The sequence below is a fragment of the Plecotus auritus genome (assembly GCF_963455305.1).
Source record: "Plecotus auritus genome assembly, chromosome: 5".
Taxonomy (NCBI): Eukaryota; Metazoa; Chordata; class Mammalia; order Chiroptera; family Vespertilionidae; genus Plecotus; species Plecotus auritus.
This window is the reverse complement of record NC_137776.1, coordinates 42,803,513-42,826,770: the sequence shown is the minus strand read 5'-3', so window position 1 is coordinate 42,826,770 and position 23,258 is coordinate 42,803,513. Positions and strand designations below refer to the sequence as shown.

The 23,258-nt window shown below is 34.9% G+C and overlaps 1 protein-coding gene across 1 annotated transcript in view; it reads right to left on the bottom strand.

Moving 5' to 3' along the window:
- Window positions 1–23,258, bottom strand: part of TTN (titin) — a 282,010-nt gene that overhangs the window by 101,356 nt on the left and 157,396 nt on the right. Inside the window, exons 156-180 of the mRNA XM_080669120.1 lie at window positions 22,293–22,358; window positions 19,007–19,087; window positions 18,019–18,093; window positions 17,303–17,392; window positions 16,768–16,830; window positions 16,341–16,430; window positions 14,341–14,388; window positions 13,402–13,803; window positions 12,963–13,241; window positions 12,434–12,709; window positions 12,148–12,287; window positions 11,714–11,840; window positions 11,361–11,624; window positions 10,798–11,064; window positions 10,404–10,667; window positions 10,176–10,315; window positions 9,886–10,012; window positions 9,487–9,753; window positions 9,108–9,374; window positions 8,017–8,283; window positions 7,787–7,926; window positions 7,224–7,350; window positions 6,304–6,446; window positions 2,197–2,320; window positions 1,403–1,669 (exon numbers count right to left, since the gene is read on the bottom strand). Of these exons, the coding sequence (XP_080525246.1) occupies window positions 1,403–1,669; window positions 2,197–2,320; window positions 6,304–6,446; window positions 7,224–7,350; window positions 7,787–7,926; window positions 8,017–8,283; window positions 9,108–9,374; window positions 9,487–9,753; window positions 9,886–10,012; window positions 10,176–10,315; window positions 10,404–10,667; window positions 10,798–11,064; window positions 11,361–11,624; window positions 11,714–11,840; window positions 12,148–12,287; window positions 12,434–12,709; window positions 12,963–13,241; window positions 13,402–13,803; window positions 14,341–14,388; window positions 16,341–16,430; window positions 16,768–16,830; window positions 17,303–17,392; window positions 18,019–18,093; window positions 19,007–19,087; window positions 22,293–22,358 (4,401 nt within the window). The remainder of the gene's footprint in view (window positions 1–1,402; window positions 1,670–2,196; window positions 2,321–6,303; window positions 6,447–7,223; window positions 7,351–7,786; window positions 7,927–8,016; window positions 8,284–9,107; window positions 9,375–9,486; window positions 9,754–9,885; window positions 10,013–10,175; window positions 10,316–10,403; window positions 10,668–10,797; window positions 11,065–11,360; window positions 11,625–11,713; window positions 11,841–12,147; window positions 12,288–12,433; window positions 12,710–12,962; window positions 13,242–13,401; window positions 13,804–14,340; window positions 14,389–16,340; window positions 16,431–16,767; window positions 16,831–17,302; window positions 17,393–18,018; window positions 18,094–19,006; window positions 19,088–22,292; window positions 22,359–23,258) is intronic.

Genomic DNA, 23,258 nt, shown 5'->3' with positions numbered 1-23,258 from the left:
ATCCCCACTGATACTCTCCAGAGTTGAAAGTTGATATTGTCAAAGGAAACACCAGTAGCAAATAAATAGCATCTTGTTTAATGCAACAAGCATAATCTTTGAGAAGTTAGCAGAATTCACAATAATGCAGTTTAAAGCACTATGACTAGTCTTATCTATGGCAGAAAGGCACGAATCTGCAATTGAAATCACATACAATCAGCTTTTTAAAAAATAAGCTTCAAAGATGTATGTCACATATATGTCAGCCATAAAATCTATTAGTGTGACAAAGCAGTGTGCTTATGGGAAGGTGATGCTTTTGTATATCTCTTGTTTCATTTATCTCCAGAATTAAGTCAGCAGAAATACAGGATTGGAGAGCTAACCCCTTGCCCTTCCTTCTTTCAGGGCTCCTTGTGAGTGCCTCCCAAGATAGCTTTCCTTGATCAATGAGATTCTGGGACATAAATACTAACTAAAAGGCTTAAAGATATTGTAGGCTCATTGTAACTGAGCCTTCGTGGAGTGGAGACAAAATAGATGACAAAAAGAAGAAGGAGACCCAAGAAGCTACTCTGTCATGGGCTAAAGCAGAGAAACCACAAAGTAGAAAGAATACACCAGTACACGATGCATGGAAGGAAGCACATTCACAGCCATTATTTTGTAGCTGTTGACAGAAGAGAAGCAACTAAATCAAATAGCAAGTTTAGCACAAAATATGCACTGAAAAATGTTATCACTGGACAAAAGAATGAATGAAAAAAAAAATGAGCTAGCATGTGGCATTTTATAACAGGACATTATATTTTTCACCAGAGGAAGACGTAATGCTAAAAACATTGGAGCTCTCTTCATTCACAGCACTCAATGAATCCAGGCTTCTTTCTATCTTCTTATCCATTCTTATTCTCGGAGAAGGCATTATGTGAAGGGGCTTTATCATGTTATAGCAGGCCTCTAGCATGCTCCTATTCAAATTGAAACTTCATGCTCAGTTTCTAGTTGTTCCCCACTCCTGAGGACTCATTTTCCTCCCAAGTGGAAATTGCTTTCCTTTTCTTTTTCTTTTCTTTTTTAAAAATCATAGCTCCCTTCTTGTCTTTTTCATTCATTTTGTTCTCATCTCTAAGAGGACATTCCTACAGGAGGCTTACCCCATGTTGACAAAGAGCACATCTGCTGACTACTCTGAGAAGCATAGTGAAAAGTAAGCAATCTGTCCGTTATCACACCAGAAGTATCAGAAGGGTTTTTTGTTTTTTTTTGAGAGAATCAGGTTATGTCAGTATCAATATTATAAGTTGCCAAGAAATGCAGTTAGGCCAAGAAGGGCATGCAAAAAGTGTGTTTTTTTGTTTGTTTTGTTTTGTTATCAAAGAGTTGCAAATGAAAAGACCTGTGTAAGAAGAATACTTACGCACGACATTCAGGTTACAGGAAGTCTTAAAATCCTTAGCATCACAAGTGTATGTTTTAATATCCTCTGGGGTACAGCCATGTATAATAAGTTTTCTGACCCTGCCATCAGCAACAATTTCATACTTCTTGCTTTTGAGAATTTCTGTGCCATTTTTGAACCATTTCACCTTAGCATTCTCTCTAGATACTTCACATTCCAAGACTGCAGTGGCTTCCTCTTCGACCGTCTGGTCCTCAAGAGGCTTAGTGAATTCAACTGGGGGTTCTGAAAGAATCATACTAATTAGCCAAGGCATTTCTCCTTTCTTCTGGAAGAGTTGCAGGACCTCCTTAACTGTCCTCTTGTTTCTCCCAGGCTTTTTCTATTTTTAAGTTTCATTTGTAAGATTTGATTACACACAAATGCTTTTCTCTAATAATGATGTTTCATCATTATTTGCACATACAGAGGAAAAGCATTTCTAAAGAATATGAAACACCAAGGAAATAATAGCCAACTCTTGGTTAGTAAAGTGATAAATACCTAGTTTGATAATAATTCTTTCTCCAGCTGTTTAATGAATGCAATACAAACAGTGGGGACCAGAAGAGGAAGTAAACCTTATGTTAGTCAATTCTGACTACAAAAAAAAAGTCTGTGTTAGGTCAAAAAGTAAAAATAGACTTTTGAATATTTGTTAAATTATAATGATCTATGTTACTCAACATATAAAGATTAAAGATAATTGAGAGTTGGCATTATTTATGAACCTTTGTATTATACATGTTAAAAAAAAAAAAGCCTGTAATTACCTTTCACGAAGAGATTGGCTTGAGTTTTGAAATCTTTTGCTGTTAGTTGGACTTCTCCAGCATCTTCCAACTTTACATCCCTCAGAGTAAGTGTATGAACTCTTCCTTCTGAACGTGTGACCACCTAGTTTTTTGAGGAAAAAAAAGTGCAGTTTAAGAATATTTGAAAGAGTAATCCAATATATATAGGTGTATTTAATTCATTTAGATAAACAATTTGAAATAGTGCTTTCCAAGTTCTTTTATAACCATAACTATAACACATATATATTTGAAAATGATTTTAACTAATAGCTTAGAATCCTTAAGGGAATTTTAGGTTTTTATAAGTACCCTTAATTATTACTAAGTGGCTTTTTATCTTAAAATACTGGGCAAATTTTTGTTTATACTCTGGTGTGTGTGTGTGTGTATTACATTTGCCTCCATTCTGTCACTGGGTTTATATATAAAGAAAGAACATAGAAAAGCTAAATCATGAAAGGAAGGAAAAAGATGATTGCATATTATAAGCAGAAAGTAATCCTTATATTCTAAATGCAAGGTATTTGCCATGCAACAAGCTAGAACTCTTCTTCCTAATCATTTTAGCAATTGAAATTATTTTGCAAACCAAGTAAACCTATGATTAAAATAATTTGTACAATTTCTTAATTTTGTTCAAAATTACAAATGAAGATGTTGACTCTTGTGCACCTCAGGATTGGGAAAATCCAGTATCAGAAAGGCTACAATTGTTCACATAGCAGTGAACAATGGATAAAATAACTTTAGAAATAGTTAAATCAGGAGACCACTGGGATAGTAGAACATCAAGACAAATGCTGCCATTAATATTATTTGAATAATAAATTCTTGTTGTAAATGCAACCTTGGGCAATTTGAAGGGATAGTCAGTAGGACAATGCATTGTCAAAAGGAATACCCCACCTTTATATGGACTCTCACTAGGTCCCATAATGGTAGTTTGCACAATTGAAAATAAGGCTACCAGACAGGACCATCCTGATAGTAAGGATACGACAGTTAGAGGTTCTTCTGGTCCTATCATCTAAAAGTCCATAAGATGCTGTGTTTGAGATTGATTCTGCTTAAGACTTCATTCAGAGTTCAGAATAACTTAAAAGTTTTTAGCAATGGAACTATTTCTTATGGTGGTATAAAGGAAAGAGTCATGAATAAAGTTTCAAATAAAGGTTTTTCCTTAATAGTTGGGCATGCTTAATAATATAACTACCTTAATAATCGAGAAAGGCCAAAAACAAATAGGAGGAGAAAATTAAGATATGTCCTAGGAATACAGCTGCTTATTCAAGGGCCTGGTGCTTAAAAGGGAAAAATGTTTTAGTAATATATTTCAATATAAATTTTGAGAATAAATTTTGGACTGTGATTTAGGACTATTTTAAAAAGTATCTCAGGTTTCAACCTGCCCACAGATATGTATTATTTATTAACTCATTGTTTTATCTAAATTCCTCTGCAGCTACTCCAGAAAATTGGAACTTGGCTCAGAACACAGTGATTCTCAATTAATTGATCTTATGTAGTAAGCATGTCAAACTCAAAGGCTAACATGGCCAAATAAATGAGATATGCAGCCCGTGGCCCATGGGCCGAGAGTTTGCCATGCTTGTTATACAGTGTACCTTGATTATGATTTTTAAAAAGGAAAAACTAATTGGTAACTTATAAAAATAAATAAGTAAAATGAATGCTGAAGATTTGGTGGTGGATTGTGAAAGGCTAATGTTAGATATTATTCTTTTAAAATATGATTATTCTGTAATGCAAGCATGTTGCTATAATACAACAGGCATTATGACTGTGACCAAGCGATTAAAGTTTAAATATAAAATTATCTAAGGCCATTTAGGACTTAGCAGTGATTTGGATTGACGGCCAAACACACACACACACACACACACACACACACACACACACACACACAACACAAGAACACAAAAAACCCCAAAACAAACAAAAAAAAAACACCCCCCACAAAAAATCCCACAAAGCAAAACACACACAACTCATTTCTAATTTTTTTCTGTTGACTTTCTTATTCCAATAACTTGTTTTTGTTTGTTTAGTACAGTATTTGGAGGTTAACCATTTTGCAGAGTGCAGATAAAAGGCCTGAATTAAACTAATAGTGGCAACTTTGTTCTGAAAGACTAAATTAAAAACAAACCTGGAAAATGTAATAAAGTGGCTTTATTGCTTCATAGTTTATACTGCTTTTTAAAAAGAGACATTGAAGTAACATAAGAGCAAATTCATAAAAGGCTGAAGTATTTTGGGTGACTAAGTAAAGGGATTAAAATTCCTGTGCTAAAAGAGGCACAAAGAGGCCCTATAAAATCATAGTAAGATGATCCTTTCTAACCCAGGAAAGAAGTTTAGTGACAAGAAGATATATATATATATATATATATATATATATATATATACACACACACATATATATATATTTGTAAAAGAAATGTGAATAAGATTTTTATGAGTCTACATTTTTAATTAAAACAATATAGTTTTTACATTAAAACTAATGAAACTGATCATTTAATAAAAAGCTCTTAATTTGACCAAAAGATATTTAGTAGCTAAAATTTAGTAGCAAAATAATATCATTTGTCCTTAAGCAGTGCTCTTACATTAAAAAAATCACAAATTTACAAATCTAGAAAGGGTCTTGAAAAGTCAATCAAATCTCTGCCTTTAGATGTGAAAGAAATTAAACCACATTTCATAGGACAAGTATATTAAGAAAGCAAATTCAAAGGTAGAGATGCCTTCATCATCCAGTTCAATATTTAAAAGATCTCACTGTAACTTAATTCTCATGCTGAAATTTGAACATATAGCTGCTTTTTCTGTCCTCAGTAAAAGAGTAGACAAATTGGTGATTATTATCTGTATAGTACGCAGAATGCATTTTCCAGATGAACTGTTACTGAAGTAGTCTTTAATCACTTAGAAAGAATATGAGCGTTTTGTTTCTTTTAGAACAGGTAAAGGCATTTGCCTTCTAATAATTCAACCAACTTTGTGGCTCCTTGTTAAACTGAATTCCTTGTTAATTATATTCCGTTAAGTCTTAAAAGTTTGATTTGTATTGAAGCCTTGATGGCACATTTGATATTATTCCTAAAATATTGAAAAAAATTACCCTGGTATAATGAACTGTCCAGTGCATTCTTTTCATGGACATTTTCGATACATTTTATTTCAGGAATTAAAAATCAATGATGAATTATCAAGATAATTTAAACACAAACTTTGTTTTGGGAGTAAAATACATAACTTACTTTAGGTAAATTATATTTTAGGCCTATCTGAAAAATCATCTTGGTTTTTCTTATAAACCAAGGCGTAGAATATTCTCAATAATAAAGATAAATAAAAAATAAATTAAAAAACACACGAAAAAACCTTAGGCATAGAAAAGCTAACACTGGGAGCTGGCTAGTTATTTCCTAAAATTTCTTAAAGTATATTTGTTCATACGTGTGGATAACCACAGAGCCCTTCTTTCTTGTCAGTAGCATCAGTTGCACTTTAAATAGTCTGCTTGCATTCCAGAATTTGCACAGCTCAAAGCACTTGAAGGTTAAAAATAGCTTTGGAGAAATGCTTAAAGAGCAAATTTGCCCCGAAGTTATCTCAACCACTTGATCAACTGCCTGAAATGGAATTTCAATCCTCCCTTATATGCAGAACTGTAGATAGCTTGAGAATTTGTTGTAAAACTTAATGTGCACTGTTGTTGCAGTGCATTTAATCAGAAAGTCTTTTTTTTTTAATCCTTTTGCTCCTTCCTATCATTGATAGCCAATGAGTGTTTGACTGTTCTTAAAAAAAAAATTGATTTTATTTCCATTCCAATGAAAATATCATCAGGTTAAACCCAACAAAAATGGGAAGAATCTGTTTGACAACTTCAGCAGGAATTAGGCAAGAGTCAGCTGGGATAGGAAAGAGAAGGGGAAAGGGAGAAGGCGGCGACACAAAAAAGAGCAAAGAACAAGGGACGTACAAGTGAAGATAGAAGAACCTGGCTGAAAGGGCGAGAGCAAGACAAGCAACCACACTCCTGCTTTTTACCTTATCGCTGGGCTCCAGTTTCTTCCCTTTGAGATACCATTCCACTGGGATATCCTCATAAGAGAGCTCGCAATCGAAGGTGGCTGTTTCCCCTGCAGTCACTGTGACATCCTTCAGAGGCCTCAGAAGACCAATCACTCGTGCTTTGCGAGAGGAAGGAAGCAGTTTTGGATTACTCATTTTGTAATTCCAAGAGAATAAATGCAGACTCGGCTAGTAATCTTCGTGGGTGCTTTCTTTGAGAAGGAAAGAGCCACAGGACAGGCCACTACTTTAGCTCCCATGTGAACGGGGCCCTGTGGTGCTGGGAAGGGGAGAGCTGGTGGCCGGAGAGTGGGTATTCATAGGGGCCCTTCCATGCTGCTGTACAAGGTCAGCGAGAAATCTGTGCTGCATCTGTCTCTCTGCCAGGCGTCAAGTTCCTCTGGCTACATAAGGTATGTGACTTCCAAAATAACTGAGACTCTGATTGGGAGAGGACAAGGGCCCCTCAATCACATAGCCTGTCCATGTCCATCAAACACTTTGCACCTCCCAAAAATGTTAGCCAAATCCTCTCCTCTCCTCCCTTCTTGAATCTGAAATGGCCACACAGCCAAGTGTTTCTTTATAGTGCTACAGGCACTTGAAGGACGTGGTCTTTAAGGGCCACATTTCTGAGTTAGATTCTTCTTATAGGTATATCTACTTTGAATGAAATGATTACAAAATAGGAACATCTGACTTGCTTAGTTTTCTTTTGTTCAAATGACAAGTTCAATGACATGTGTGTATTGAGATGTCAAAGAAGTAAATACAAGAAAGCCTGTTTCTATACTTTAATAATTTTTTTCTAATGAATTAAATAATTCCAGTTAGTTTCACTCCCATTATCTGCAAAGTGGTACACTGAATTTTCAGCAGAAACACACGACACTTACGTTTTACTCGGAGGTGGGCGCTAGATTTAACATTGGCGGCTTGGAAATCCACCCCACCAGTCTGGTCCAGGCGGCAGTTGTGCAAAATAAGGAAGTGCACTTTGCCTTCTTCCTTGATCTCACAATCCTGTGCCAAAAAAGAATAAAGCTTTCACAGGAAATACTTTTCCTTGGGATTTTTTTTCTGAGGATAGACTATCTAATTAAAGGGATGAGATTAATAACAGGTGAAGAGACAATATGAATTTGAGCTTCCCTTTTGCAGGAAATGAAGCTTACAAATACCATCATAGAAGCAGTGTTTATTTTACCTATATAATTCCGAACCAACGGGCAGCATCAGAGAATACCTACACCCTTATACCCACTCTGCTGTAACACAAATAATGCCAATGTGCCTGTCAGAGCCCATTCATAGACCCTAATACCTCTCCGTGGCTTAAGGTCTGATAGACAACATGATATTGCATGTTAGATGCCTCGCAAGCACTCTGACTTTTTGCCTGCCCTTTTCTGTTTCACACAGCTCCTCTGGGTGCTGACAAGTTCAGAAATAGCCTTACAGGTGTTTGGAGCAGTGCCTCTCCCTTGAGTTTCCAGTTGGCGTGGATGTCATCTTCAGAGATTTCAGTTTCAAAGCGGGCTGTCTCAGTCTCCATCACCTCCACACTGTACAGGGGGCGCAGCAGTTTTATTTCCCGATCTAGAAAAGTGAAGGGTCAGCATGTGTCATTAGCCTCTGGCAGAAATAACCCCAACAGCTTCAAGAGTAGGCTCATGGAAATTTCCTTACCCTCAATGTCAAGCTTTCCCGAGGTCTTATCTGTCCCACAGTCACAGGTGTACTGTCCGATATCTGATTTCAAGGCTTTCTTTAGGATTAGCATGCGCTTCTTGCCATCTGCTTTAATAACAGCATTTTTAGATGGCTTTATTTCCTCTCCATCCTTAAACCATTTCACTGGTGCATCTGCTTTGCTAATTTCACACTGTAGGATCACTTCATCTTTCTCTACAGCGGTATAATCTTGAAGCTTTCCTGTAAAGTATGGATCCCCCTCTGCAAGTAGAGTATCAGTGAAAAAATGTCATTTAGCACCGAGGGAAATGACAATCTCCTGAAAAGTTTAAGAGGCAGCTCACAGAGTTCTGTGCATATGTTAAAATTGAACCAAATGCTCACTCATTTATTATGTTCAAAAGTTCTCCAAATGTTAGAAAAGGAACATGCATGAGTTTTATCAAAACCTAACCCATTTGTATTTTATTTTGAAGTATTTTATTAACTGTAGTTTAAAAGATACTATGAATTTTACCTTAAGATATAATTATGCGTTCTTTTATTATTTGGCTAAATTTCTAAGCAAACCTATTATGTCTACTTTACGTTTATGCTTTCACATTCACATAATTAGCTTTTCTTAATATCAATTAATAGTTTGCCTTTAATAGTTTCTATATACATTGGACTTCATATGTAATCTGCTTGATATTAAGGGGCTAAAGAGACGGTTTAGTCATGTAAATTCTGTGTTTTCTCTCTTATTAGAAACTTGAAAAAACATTTTTATGAAATGATTTTGAGCAAGGAGATAGGAAGTACACATATTCCTCTTTTAAACGTAACGGGCTCAATAATTAATGGAGAGTTTGAATTCTGATTTTAACTGCCTATTTTGTAGGCCTGGGTCTTTGCTACTTTAAATCCTCATATTTTTAGAAAAGCTATATTGGAAATAAGCCTGATAACATACATGACAGTCTCTTAAAAATAGGGGTTAACTTCATGCAATGTAACACTTGGACGACTATTTTAAATAATAGCTACTCCACAGATTTCTGCTGAAGTTAGTGCAATAAGATTAAATTGAAAAGGGCACCTACCAAGTACCGTGAGTTTAGCTTCTGAACTTATTCCCATAGCTTCTACTTTAATTTGAGAGGTATCATCAAGAGAGAGGTTTTTGAATGTGATGGAATGAGTTTTCCCCTCATCATGCATTGAGACCAGCTTGCTGGTATGCAGGCGCTGGTCGTTCTTGAACCACTTCACGTGGATGTTGTCGTGGGACAGCTCCACAGTAAACACGGCACTCTCCCTCTCTTTGGCTGTCACATCCTTGAGGGGAGTGAGGAATTTGAGCCGGATTCCTATCCAGAAAAAACCCCAAGCTCATTAATTCCAGCCTTTTAAGGAGGAAATATAAAAATAAAAGCAAAAAAAAAAATGTGTGAAGGTGGTCTAACTGATAAAAACATTTACCTTCAATGATCAGTTTGGCACTGGTGTGCTTGTCTTCAGCTTCAAATATGTATTTTGCTTCATCTTCAAAAGCAGCTGCTTTGATCACCATCGAATGCTTAGTGCCATCCTTTATAAGCTCCAATCGGTCATCACCTGTGATTTCCTGGGTTCCTTTCAGCCAACGGAAGGTTTTGGGCTCCCTGGATACTTCACACTCAAACTTCGCCTCATCTTTCTCAAAGACTTTCACGTCGCTGAGAGGGGTGATGAAGATCAGTGGCAGTTCTGAAAGAGAAGGATGGTGTGGATGAAGCTAGAATATGCTTCCATTCATGATTCTGGTCAATTCAGGATAACAGAGGAAGTCTTAAAAACAACAACAACAACACAAAAGCGTGGCTGACAGGTGGGGCATACCTTTCACTTTCAGATTGGCTGCAGATTTAGCATTGGCAGCCTGGAAGGACACCTCTCCTGTCATATCCAGCTGGCAGTTATAAAGGACCAGCATATGCTTCTTCCCATCCTCAATGATTTCACAGTCCTGTTGGATCAGGGTTAGAAGGAAAGAAAAAAGAAAAACATAATTTTTGTAACTGGTTATTCCTCCAAATCATTGAGAGATTGCATACCAGAAGTGTGTCTTTTTTCACCCTAAACAAGCAAGCAAGCCCCCTCCTGTGTACGAGCAGATAATCCCGACTTACAGGGGATGCAGTCAGAGGCTCTCCTTTTAACATCCACTGGCCATGGACATCTGGCTCAGAAAGTTCGATTTCAAAGCGAGCTGTTTCACCAACAAACAATTCTACTCCATAAAGAGGTTTTTCCACTTTTATTAGTCGAGCTGAAATTATACCAAGTTTTGTTAGATTGACTGAACAAATAAACTGACAGTTCCAATAGGGTAAATTTAAATGTTTTCAGCAACTCACCCTCCACATTAACATTTGCCTTCGTCTTGTCTGTGCCACAGTCACACACATATTCGCCTTTATCGCTAAATTCTGCCTTTTTGATTTTTAAGATGCGGCGCAGGCCATCTGACTTGATAGAGTGTTTGGGTGAAGGTACAATCTCTTCGCCATCTTTGAACCATTTCACTGGCACATCTTTGCTCACTTCGCACTTCAGAATAATCTCATCCTTCTCAACTCCAGTTTTGTCATGTAATTTCACAGTGAAGTAGGGATCGGCCTCTGTAAAAGCCATTCAGCAGATAATCAGAAGAACGTGCAAATGAAAGTTTATTAAAGAGTTGCAATTTAACTACCACCCCACCGTTACCATCTCAAAACAGGCTATTTATTTCTAGTTGGTCACATTTACCTAAGACCTTCAGGTGTGCTGTGGACTTTAGGTCCTTAACCTGAGCTCGTATCTGGGATATATCATCCAGTGTCACTTCTCTCATTTCCAATTTGTGAGTCTTGCCCTCAGATGAGATGAGTACAGTTCTGCTTGTGTGGAGTTTGGCATCGTTTTTGAACCAGACTACATGCATTTTTTCATGGGAAAGTTCACAAACAAAAGTTGCTGTTTCACCTTCTTTCACTGTTTGATCTTCAAGAGGTGAAATGAATTTCAATCTTACACCTGCAATGCAAGCATGGATAATATGCTCAGGAAAACAATTTACCTTCAGAAATATTCCACTCTAATCTACCTGGGTGAAAGTATTTCACATGGCATTTATTTATTCATCTTTTCAAATGGTGCTACCCTTTGCTTAAAAAAAAATTGGGGGGTTAAGTGGTAATGTGAAAATAAAGGGGTGCTGATCACCACCTATAACTATTAGGACTTAGTGTTATATTTTTAAAGTCATATATTTTGTGTCTAAATATGGGATGTTATAGTCAGATCTCATCAACTCTTACCACAACTCTTACCTGTAACAAATAATTGTGCTGAGGTCTTCTTGCCCTCCACCTCAGCAGTATAGACCCCTTCGTCATCAAACTGAGAATCATTGATAACAAGAATGTGTTTCTTTCCATCAACAATGATATCAAACTTGTCAGAAGACTTGATTATATCAGGTCCTTTAGACCAGATGACATTTGCCTCTCGAGTTAGGACACATTCAAATCGAGCCTGTCGCTTTTCTGGAACAGTGACATCTTTCAGGGGCACAGCAAAGTCAAGCTCGATTTCTGAAAAGCAAACAACAAGAATGAGGTTTTTCAGAATGCTGAGGGACTGAAATGAAGTTGAGCCCACTCCCGAGTCTAAAAGCCCATACCTTTCACTGTCAGAATGGCAGTTGTAACTGCATTAAGTGCTTGGTAAAGGACTTCACCAGCTTGGTCCAGCTTGACTTTGTGCAAAGTTAAGAAGCGTTTCCCACCTTCTGCTTTGATTTCACAAGTCTGAGAAACAATAGTTTTAGTTAGCATTTCAGTGAGATAAATTCCCTAGAGGAGAAATGTTTTTATAGTATAGACAAATATTCCTATAGAGTTTAAAAATTTACTATTAATAACATAACTAAAAATGTCTTATCATAAACATTTTTTAAATGTCCAAGTGGTCTACAAGAATGCATCAAATTTCTTCCCCTTTTTGAGATTTGAGAAGCCTGAAGTAACTCTGTCATTATTGAACCAAATCTGAATGTTAAACCTGAATTTAGAAAGTATTATGTACGACTAACAACTGAAAGAGGAAATTACTCACAGGTGAGGGCCTTAGAAGTTCTCCCTTCAGTTTCCATTGTCCAGGAACGTCTTCTTCTGAGATTTCCGCATCAAAGCTTGCACTTTCTTTCTCATAAATGGTAACATCCTCTATTGGTTTAAGCAGTTCAACTTCCCGATCTGTATGGGTCAGGGATGAAATATCATATCACAATGCTTTAAACAGTCTAAAAATGCTTTGCTTTCATGTCTTCTGGGTTGTGTTATTTTGCCTTATGCACACATAAAACTTATCTTTTAGAATAAAAGCTGTAAGATTTTAATACCTCCAAGTGTCAGCTTTGCAGGGTATCTTTTCCCTTCAATTTCCACTGCATATTCATCAATATCTTCTGGCACCGCATTCTTAATTTTGAGATGTACGTAATTTCCCTCTTTCACTATCTCAGTCTTGTCATTTGGTTCCCAGGGGATTTCATCATAGCCTTTGAACCACTTAATGTTGGGAGTATCCCTTGCTATATGACAGGTGAAAACAGCTGTCCCCTTGGGTTTCACATGCTGATCACGTATGGGTTTCACCAGCCAGTCTCTAATGATTTCTGTATGAAAATGAGGTCAGAAAAAGAATGATCTGAACAAGTAATATAAGTAACTTCCCTAGTCAATTTCAGAAATAGAAAAATTATTTTCAAAACTGGACCTAATGAATCTGCTCTGAGATATTGATAACCCCACCCACCTCTTAGATAAGGTACAAGACAGCTGATTTTCTGATACTGGAAAATAAAATTCTCTCTTCCATTTTCTTAGTATAATAATCAGCAGAACAAAATTTCCCAGCAAAGTACTCACCTACTACTTTCACACAGGATGAACACTCCAGGTTGTTGGCATTTTCCACAGTAACTGTGTATGTCCCAGCATCGAAGTCATCTGTGTCGTTGATGGTCAGGGCCTTCATCAAGCCAATGACGCCTGGCACAATTTTGCCAGGTTTCTCCACCACAATCTTCCCATCCTTCCTCCAGACCACATCACGTTCTTTGTTTAACTCGCAGCTCAAGTACAATGGCTGTCCTTTGACCACTGTGACTTCCTCTTCAAGCGTTTTTACAAAACGCACAGGAAGTTCTGGGAAGAATTTCAGCAAAGACTTTTTAATATATACAATATTTTCAAGAAAGGAAAACTTAGAAATAAGAGGTTTTGCCTAAAATTACAATAAGCGTTGCTCCTGAGGTTTACTGCTTTAAACTGGAATATGGACCATATGCAGAAGACTGGAAATTACCTTCTACAATCAGTTTAGCTGTGGAGGTCTTCTCTTTATTTCCCAAACGTAAAACACAGGTGTATTCACCAGCATCAGAAAGTTGAACATCAATGATATGCAGCTTTCTGTCTTTACCATCTGCGATGAATCTGTGCTTTGGGCTCTCCCGGATACTGCTACCATCTTTCATCCAGCTTGTAATTGCAGTGGAGGGGGAGACTAAACACTCAAAGATTGCAGAAGAGCCAACGGACTCTGCTTCAGTCAAGACGATGTCTTTGATTTCTTTTACAAACTTTAGTGGTACAGCCTTTAGCTGGTAGGTGAATGGGGCTTCATCAGGAGGTTTCTCCCCACCACTTCCCGGTCTTAACTTTTTCCTTTCAGCTTCTATTGGTGAAGGAGTCTTTTTGGCTACACCTAGTTCAAAATAAAATTTAAAAGTTGATTTGGCATTTCCACAAGGGTAAGAAAGTGCATACTTGGCTGCCTGCCAGATAAAACTAGTGATAGAGCAACTAGACAATAACAGAAAATTAAAGACTAGGTCATTGGAAGGTCAATTATATTTATACTGCCTTCTTCTCGACAGGAGTATGAGATGACATGAGTCCATGAAAATAAATGCTCTTTATTTTCTCAAGTTTTAAACCCAAATGTAAAATATCTAGATTAATGTCTGATTATTTTATGTGTTATGTATAAATATCATGTGTATGAAAAATGAAGCTAAGAATGTATAGAATTCATTATGCTAAAATATAGCTGGTTATATAGTACCCACATGAATAATATTAGAGGTGTATTGCTTAAAATATCAGTAGACATACTAGCTTTAGCAGAATCAATTAGGAATAGCATGGATTGTTACAAATTTTGAAAAATTCCCCCCCTTGAATGTAAAGGTTTTTCCCAGAGTGAAAGTTTACAATTCAGGTAGAAGGAAATGAATCCTACCTTTGATGGGACCTTTGGGCTTGGCAGCCTCCTCTTTAGGTTTGGCTTCTGAAATAAAAATGAAAACTCAACATTTAAACAATTTTCAGATTTATTTCATACTTAGTAAACCATGTGAGGTGAATCACACTCTTTATATAAGTATTAATGCAAAAAGAGAAATTGGTTTTATATGACCTCTATGGAGAATGGACATTTCTAACAGATATTTTTGATATATCCAAGAAGTCATATTCTGAAAATAATGTGGCTAAGCTAAACTGCCACCAACATAGTTAGGATTAAAAAATTATTTTCAGCAAGTGCCTTTAATTCTTCTTCCATTTCCAGAAGGCTTACTGTTGCCTTGCAAGGAGGTGTTTCATTCTTATCTAGCAACACAAAGTATTTTATATAGTTATTTATGTGTGGTTATGTGTACCAAGGATATGTTTCTGCTAACAAGGAATCAGTGTAGGAAAAAGGGAATGGCCCAGAAGTTACCTATTGCCTTTCTTTTTTAAATTGGGCAGACAAATCCAGGCAAGGTTAAGGAAAAACAAAGGGTTATGTGCTATACATATATGGATTCCTTTAATTAGACAATGAACTAAGGCAGAAGCAAGGAAGTTCCTACATTGAGAGTTTAATTCAATTATTAATGCAGGGGCTAATAAAATGTAGAACCAGTTTTCTAGCTTCAGCCCATGGGAATGCAAGAAAAGCTTTATTTTTACACATAATTAATTGGCTCAATAGCAGTTACCATCCTTTTCTGAACTAATAAAAGGTATCACATTGCAATTATAAAAGTTTAAAAATAAGAATAATGCCCAAATCATAAATATCAGTGACAAACTATAATATCTTAAATATTAAAATTTTGCTATAGCTAAAGAATATAACATATTGTCTCATGTCATTAAACACAATAATAACCAAAATATTTCTATAGGGCTTATTATGTACCAGGCAGTGTGCTAAGTTCTTCACACATATTTGATGCTCTCAGTAATCTGAGAGGGCAGATGTAATTATTATTCTGATTTCACATACTAGGAAATGAAAATTTAAAGACAGTAAGTAACCAGCCAAAGTTCAAATAACGAGAATGTGTATTTATCAATCAGAAAAACACATCAACTCATTTTTGTTTTGAGATTACCATCTAAGTAAAGAATTAGTAATAGCACTTGAAGTTTGTAGCTGAGATAATTATACCATTTAGCACTTTTAAGAAAATTATTATTGATCTACATTCTTATATAGATTTAAAGGCTGAACTATCCTGTTTTTATTATTGTGGTAAAATATATCTACCATAAAATTTACCATTTTAAGTGTGCAATATAGTTGCATGAAGAACATTCACAATGTTATGCAATCATAACACTATTCATTTGTGGAACATTTTCATTGTCCCAAAATATAGTCTTTTTTTTTTTTTTTTTTTAAGAGAAATGATTCCTACGGGGCACATGGAAAATCTGAAATTCCATGGGATTTCATGTGCATGTCCTTAGAGAGTGTCTGACTGTCTCCTTAGTTTTTATTAGCCTGGAACATATTCATTACTTCATCTCAAGAGCATATAAGGAAATGGTGCATCATAGGAATGTACATTACAATCAAAACAATATGCACCCATTAGGTGAGAGCTTAGGTGGGTAAAGGATATCAGATGAAGAAAATTTAATTAAGAATTTACAAACTCCCAGAGTTGAAATAATGCCTAGTTTCAACTTAATGAGGGCTTAAATTTAATTCAAGCATGAATATTCTTATTAAGCCATCAAAACAATCAGCCCAGCTGGTGTGGCTCAGTGGTTGAGTGTCGACCCATCAATCAGGAGGTCACAGTTTGATTCTGGTCAGGGCATACTCAATCCCTGGTGGGGGGCATGCAGGAGGCAGCCAATTAATAATTCTCTCTCATCATTGATGTTCCTATCTCTTCCTCTCTCTGAAATCAATAAAAAATATTTGAAAAACAATCAACAAGAAAACTACAGAATAAATACCTGCTTTCTTTCCCACTACTGGTGCTGTCACTGGGGCAGTGATGGGGGCTGGAGCAGGCTCCATGGCAGGTGGTTTGATTGTTTTCACTTCTGTAGAGAGATGTCCATTGCATTAATGTATATATTTGCCATTTCGTAAAACCTGTTTTGGTGGCCTATTTGCCTCTTCTGATGTAACTTTCAAATCTTTCAATGACTAGTTCTTCGGAGAATAATATATTCTAACTATAATATAATCTACATATAACATAATGATATATATCTATATATTCTAATATATATACTATATCATATTAAATGAAATATTAATAATATATTGCCACATTAGAAACTATTTGCTACATACTGACTTTTTCTTCTAAACCACACTTTATTTGTGTAAAGCATGAAGGAGTATACTGTTGACATTGAGGATCAGCAGGCTTACCTGGTTCAGGCTTTGGTTTTAGTTCAGGTCCAGGGAGAGGTATTGCTGGCTTTATTTCAGGCACTAAAAGAATCCATGATAATAAACAGGTTATCACAGTATTTTTGAAGGTTTTCACAAAGTCGAACCAAAATTAGGCAGACATGTCTTGGAAGATATTAGAATTGATACACATAGTCATCAAATCAAGTATTTGATCTACAAAATATTTGGAAAATATAGTAAGGCAATTTTATTGGTTCTAATGTTGTTATTTCTCTCACTGCCCATAGACATATTTTTCTTAGTGTTTAAAACTTAGTAATTTATTTAACAAATGGGTGATCATTAGCCCATTGCACATGAGAAGGAAATGGTAACACAATTAAGCTGACCAGATTAAGGTCACATGTTCGAATCTTTTTAAAGAATACATTATTTTCATGTTATGTATACATATGTACATGTTCAAATCTTGATGCCAGTGTAATTATATTTTAAATGATGCATATTTGTATTTTTAGAAACAACTAAAAAATTGCCAGTAAGTTTGTACCTTTTGCTGGTTCAGGAATTTTCTTTTCCACTTTCGCAACAGTAGTTGGAGGTGCCTCAACCTCAACAGCTTTTGGAGGTGGTTCTGGTACTTTAAGATAATAAGGTTAATTTTAGTGATATTTTAATATTTTAATGCTTAGAAATCAATTATTACTTAGAAATCAATAATTAGATCAACTGTTTTTCAAAAGTTCCATTGATGGCTTTTGAAAAATCTATATTCTATCAATTAATTGTTTATTCTCTTCTTGACTCTGATTTAATTTTTCTCTTCCTTATTCCATCCACCTCTGGCCCAACCCCATTATCTCTTCCTTTCTAAATCACTTTCATAACAGTTACCAATAAATAACCCTTTGATAATAGGCTAAGGATAAAAAGAAACCTAGCCCACTCGAAAGCCCCCAAATGTTATGAACCATTTGCTGACACCCTCCCATGAAGTTATTCTCAGCCAATCTGATTATTTCACAATCATTTCTACTGAAAGAACTTAAGTGGCAAAGTAATCAAAATAATGAAGCATAGGCAAATACATGAATGGATTTGAGAATTACTATGCAAATATTTCAACAGAAAGCAGACAATGGAAAACACAGATGAAATATGAAGCTATGCTTATAGCTAACAACACTTACGTTTACAAGATAAACCTTTTGTTAAATGTTCATTTTATTAAAAGATCATTTCACAAATTGTGACTGCGATTCCTACCTGTAGGTTTTTTAACTTTTTCTACTTTTTTAGGTTCTACTTTAGGTTCTTCTTCTTCAGGTCGCTTTCTTAGAACTTAAAAGACAAAAAGGTTTATATGTAAACCAAGACGAACAAATGTAGATGTTGAATGAACTTGACAAATACAAATAATGTACAAAGCAAGGAAAATGAAAAGCATGCAACCTGACCTAGTGCACTGGGAAATTAGCATTTATACTAAAAATGATTTTAAAAAAAGGTTGTATTAATTTAGAATAGCATTCAGAGCTGCTTTACATCTATATCAATAGCCTATGCAGAGACAAGTCTGTGTCAGTAATGACCCAAATATAAAATGAATAATTTGAATAAAAACAATTCTAACCATAATTTATTTTGTAATTTAATGAGAAGAGGAGTATTTAAATAAGTATAAAGTTTACTGAAATGGAGATATCTAAAGAAATGTAGCTTAGAGAAGAGTAATTCTTTGTGAAGACAAAGTTAGTAATTGATTTTTCATCTGAATATCTTGCTTCTGATTTTTTAATATCTTATTTGTATAAAATACTAGAAAGAAATGTTCACTTTTTAAAAAATGTGCTTTTTTCAATGTGGTGATCTTGTGTTATATTTTAAAACTGAATACTTAATTTAGTCTTAAATAGTTCGGTGTAATTTAGAGTATTTAATAGGTTTAGTATATTTTACTACATAATTTGATCATGAAAATGACAGCTATGGTCATTGTTATTAGATTAGAATATTATCAATTTAGTTATGTCTATTAAGTGAATTTCAGAATACTGTGAACACTCACAAAATTTCTGTCTTCTTGTAAAAAAGTTATAAAGATTATAACCTTAATTTTTAATGTTACTCTAAATAAATTTTGGTAAATAGGGAATCTAATTAAAAGAAAACCAAGAGACAGAAACATTTTGTAAGCTTTGAAGTATATTTTTTGTATACTCAAAGCTGATATAATGGTTGAGAAATACTATACCGCTTTTGAGAACAACTTCTTCCTTTGGTTGAGGTTTAGGTTCTGGAAGTAATTTGCGAACTTTCTTTTCACCTCCAGGCACTTAAAAGAATATGATTTCATATTTTGAAGTGAATTCATATAAAAACTAAATGTCAACAATAAAAATGCCTCTTTTAAATCTAGTTAACTACGTACAGTGCATAAGCAATAATTTCTGTCACATGTAAATATCACAGAATTTAAATGAAAATAATACACATCAAGTTATTTCCTCTACAAACATCTATATAACCTTGTGATGAAATTCAATTGCATTACCTATAGGCAAATATACTCAACTTAAATGAATGTATAGAAGATGCTGTTCTATATTAACTTTATAAATTTTCCATCAAATACACTGATTTTGATAGCATCTTTGCCTCAATCTGCAATTGTAGATTGCCCAAATCTACACTGGTATCTCCTCAATATGATTATAAAGTATAATATAATCATATTGGTAGGTGGAAGTGTCCTTATTCAATCTTCTCCACTTGAGAGAGAAGAAAGCCAGGGGATCTGGTTTCTGACCTTGATGTTGAAAAGGGCCATTATCTCATTTTCTTAACAGCAAAGAAGTAACCTTTCCTAAGGTCTCTGTTTTGAAATAATACTAACTTAAAATTATGGACCTATAGAATTTGGAAGCTGGTGTTGGCATTATTTTTTATGAATAAGAAAATGTTCTTGAATTTAGACTAAAAGGGACTCAAGGTGTTCTAAATTAATTCCCTCTTGTGTCTTTAGTGAATATCAGGCATGGAGTATGCTGTTAATATATACAGAGCAACCTCCTGAAATTACTATAGTCCTTATGGATTTGAATGGAAGGAAAAAAGAGAAACACTTGGTGATTATTAAACCTTTTCCCTTCTCTATTGATGTCTATTAAAATTTAAGACATTATTTATTTGTATCATGTAATGTTATATTTGTTTACTCATATGCAATCTGATTTCCTAGATATTTCTATAAAATTTCCCATTTGGTGCTTTAAACAAGACATTTGCTACTAAATAAATAGTTTTTTTTAATGTGATAATGATAACCTTGCCTAACTCTTACTTCAAAATTTAAACATTCAAAAGGCAAATGTAATTATTTCATTTTTAAATATTTTTTCCTGATTTTTTAAGGTAGAATTTCACAAACATTCATTTTTTTTAACAATTGTAAATTGTGCTGGACTTCAATACTAATTTGGAGTTACCAATATTCTTAATGTATAACTATTTTCATTGATTGAACTTGGAGAAACCACCAAGTAAGTTGGGATAGCATAATATTCTTTTAAAAAATATATTTTATTGATTTTTCACAGGGAGGAAGGAAGAAGGATAGAGAGTTAGGAACATCGATGAGAGAGAAACATCGATCAGCTGCCTCCTGCACACCCCCTACTGGGGATGTACCCGCAACCAAGGTACATGCCCTTGACTGGAATCGAACCTGGGACCCTTCAGTTTGTAGGCCGACACTCTATCCACTGAGCCAAACCAGCTAGGGCATAGCATAATATTCTTTACTTCCATAATGGACACAGTGAAAATATATCAGTGCATTTGTTTTTCCATATTATTTTATTTTTAGGAACTTAATGATATTTGAGACTCAGGTGCAGAACACATCATAATAGCTATTATTTTTAAAGCCAATATATGTTATTTCATGTCATTTTAATGTTTATAAGTGACTTTGTAATAATACTTTACTAGCTAGTATTCATAGTAACATTATTTTGTAATCTTCATTTTATTTTTGAAATATTTATTAATGAAAAGTCTCATTTTCGGTTCTTATAAGTGTATTTCTAGTATCATATGATCTCACTCATCTAGGGGAAATAATGAACAACATAAACTGATGAACAAAAACAGACCCGGAGACAAGGAAGCATCGATGAGACTATCACACCTCAGAGGGAAGGTAGGGGAGGGTGGGGGTAAGGGGAAGAGATCAACCAAAGGACTTGTATGCATGCATATAAGCCTAACCAGTGGTCACGGACAACAGGGGGGTGGGGGCATGCGTGGGGAGGAGTTTGGGTTGGGAATGAGGGGATGAGGACAAATATGTGATACCTTAATCAATAAAGAAATTAATTAAATAAAAAAACAAAAACAAACAAACAAAAAATACAAAAAAAAAGAAAAGTCCCATGAAAAGATTATTCTGATCAAATTGTTTCAAAAGAAAATTCTACTAAACTTTCAGAATCAGGACTTATTGCCATTTACATAGTTCCAGGACAAAGAAAAATGAAAGAAAACTTTGTTTTTGTGAAATAATTATTTCTTTTTTATTTAATTTATTAGGGTGACTTTCGTTAATAAAATTATATAGGTTTCAGGTGTTACAATTCTATAATATATTATCTGTATTGTTTTGTATGTTTACCACCCCAAGTCAAATCTCCTTCCATCACCATTTATCCCCCCTTTACCCTCCTCTACCTCCATCCACCCTATAATCTTCATTTTATAAGTCAAGAAATGCATATTCAGATTGGTGATTTTTCCAAATTCCGGAGTGAATCAGGAGCAGATTCAATTTCTGGGTCTGGATGTGTTGATTACTTAAATAGAAAATAGCTCCCCACTATACTTACTAGAAAAATTAAGAACTCTATTTTAAATAGATGCTTTCAAGACTTGTATGATTCATTTACTTTCCTTTAGGGTTTAGGCTTAGATAGGGAATATATACTCAAAGAGAAATTTTGAAAAATGATGTGAAGTGATAATAAAATTTCTCTAAAAAGTGAGATCTGTGTACTGGGAAAAAATGCCTTGGAGTCACAGAGAAGAAAGTGGCAGGAAAGCCATGAGAAAATCCCTGTGAATCACCTTAATGCGTAGAAGGAAGACATGACTTATTTTTAGTGCTTAAAACATTGGCTAAAATACTGTGGTTCTGGTGTAATTCCGAAGCTTTCCATTACTAACCCTCAGCACTTTAACCTACGATGTACCCCAGTATTAATTTCAGCTAAGCACCAAAATTTTATAGGTAATTGCAAGAAGACATATGTAGATGAGACAAAGATAAGCAATATCTACCCATATAATGGATGAAAATGATGAGAGACAAAGGAAGCAACACTCATGAGCCAGGACCATAAAAGGTACAAAAATACAAGAAATGAATGAGACTACTGTGATTATTTAAGAAATGTTGAAAAGAGAACATTCTAGAAGACAGGAAGAGCAAGGAGTCAGATGCAAGAAGACTGCATATGAGTGCGTTTTCCAGACTGAAATACCTTTCAGAGGCTTAAGCTCCACCTTCTCTGGGACCTCGGGTTTTTCAGGAACTTTCTTCGAAACAGCTTTAAAAAATAGGATCTTGCTTTTATTATTTGTATATTTAGACTAGGCTGAAGCACATTATTAAACACCTGCTCCAAGAATCAAAACCAAGCCTTGGTTATAACCAAGAAGCATTAATAACAGCCAAGAACAGCCACCACTGAGCATATCAAAGGCATTCAAACCCTGAACACACACTGCAGTTTTACGCCAAAGTGGAGTCATAAAGTCTGGCTGAGAAGGAAGATAATTTTGTTTTTTTGCAGAAAAATGAAAATTTTATTTGAGCATAAATTTTAGATTAAGAGAAATGTATTTAAGTATGTGTTGTCATGAAGTATCAATCAACACTTGGGTAGCCTTTTAAGAAGTGCCCACTTTTTCTATGTCTGACTTAAAATGCTGGGAGTTCCTCCTATTGGCCAGGAGAGTTGTTGAAGGGTGAGAATGACTAAAAGTAAAATCTTATTCTGGAAGATTCTGGGTTTGTACGTGTGTGTATGGAGAAAATATTCATCTAAGATTATGTGTAGATAATTTAAATTGGGAAATCTCATGACACCACAAATAAGACAATATTTTATTAAAATAAAAAGAATAATATGCATTTGCCAGTTTATTTCAGCTTTTAAAGAACATATATTAAAGAAGTTATTAAAAATTAAGTAATATTGCATTAATTCAAAAAAAAGTTTAAATGCAAAAAGAATGAAGGGAAGTTTAACACTGGGAGGAGATGCTGGCTCAAATGTATCCATCATCACTCTGGCCATGTTGAAGATGACCACAATTCGGCTTTTATTAAGTTACAAAAGAAAAAAAGTGGGGGAGCAGTGACAGGTATCTTATATGCGTTCCTTTCTTGGTATATGAGCACATATCAGCTATTCAATGCTGTAGCTATATTACTTATAGAATAC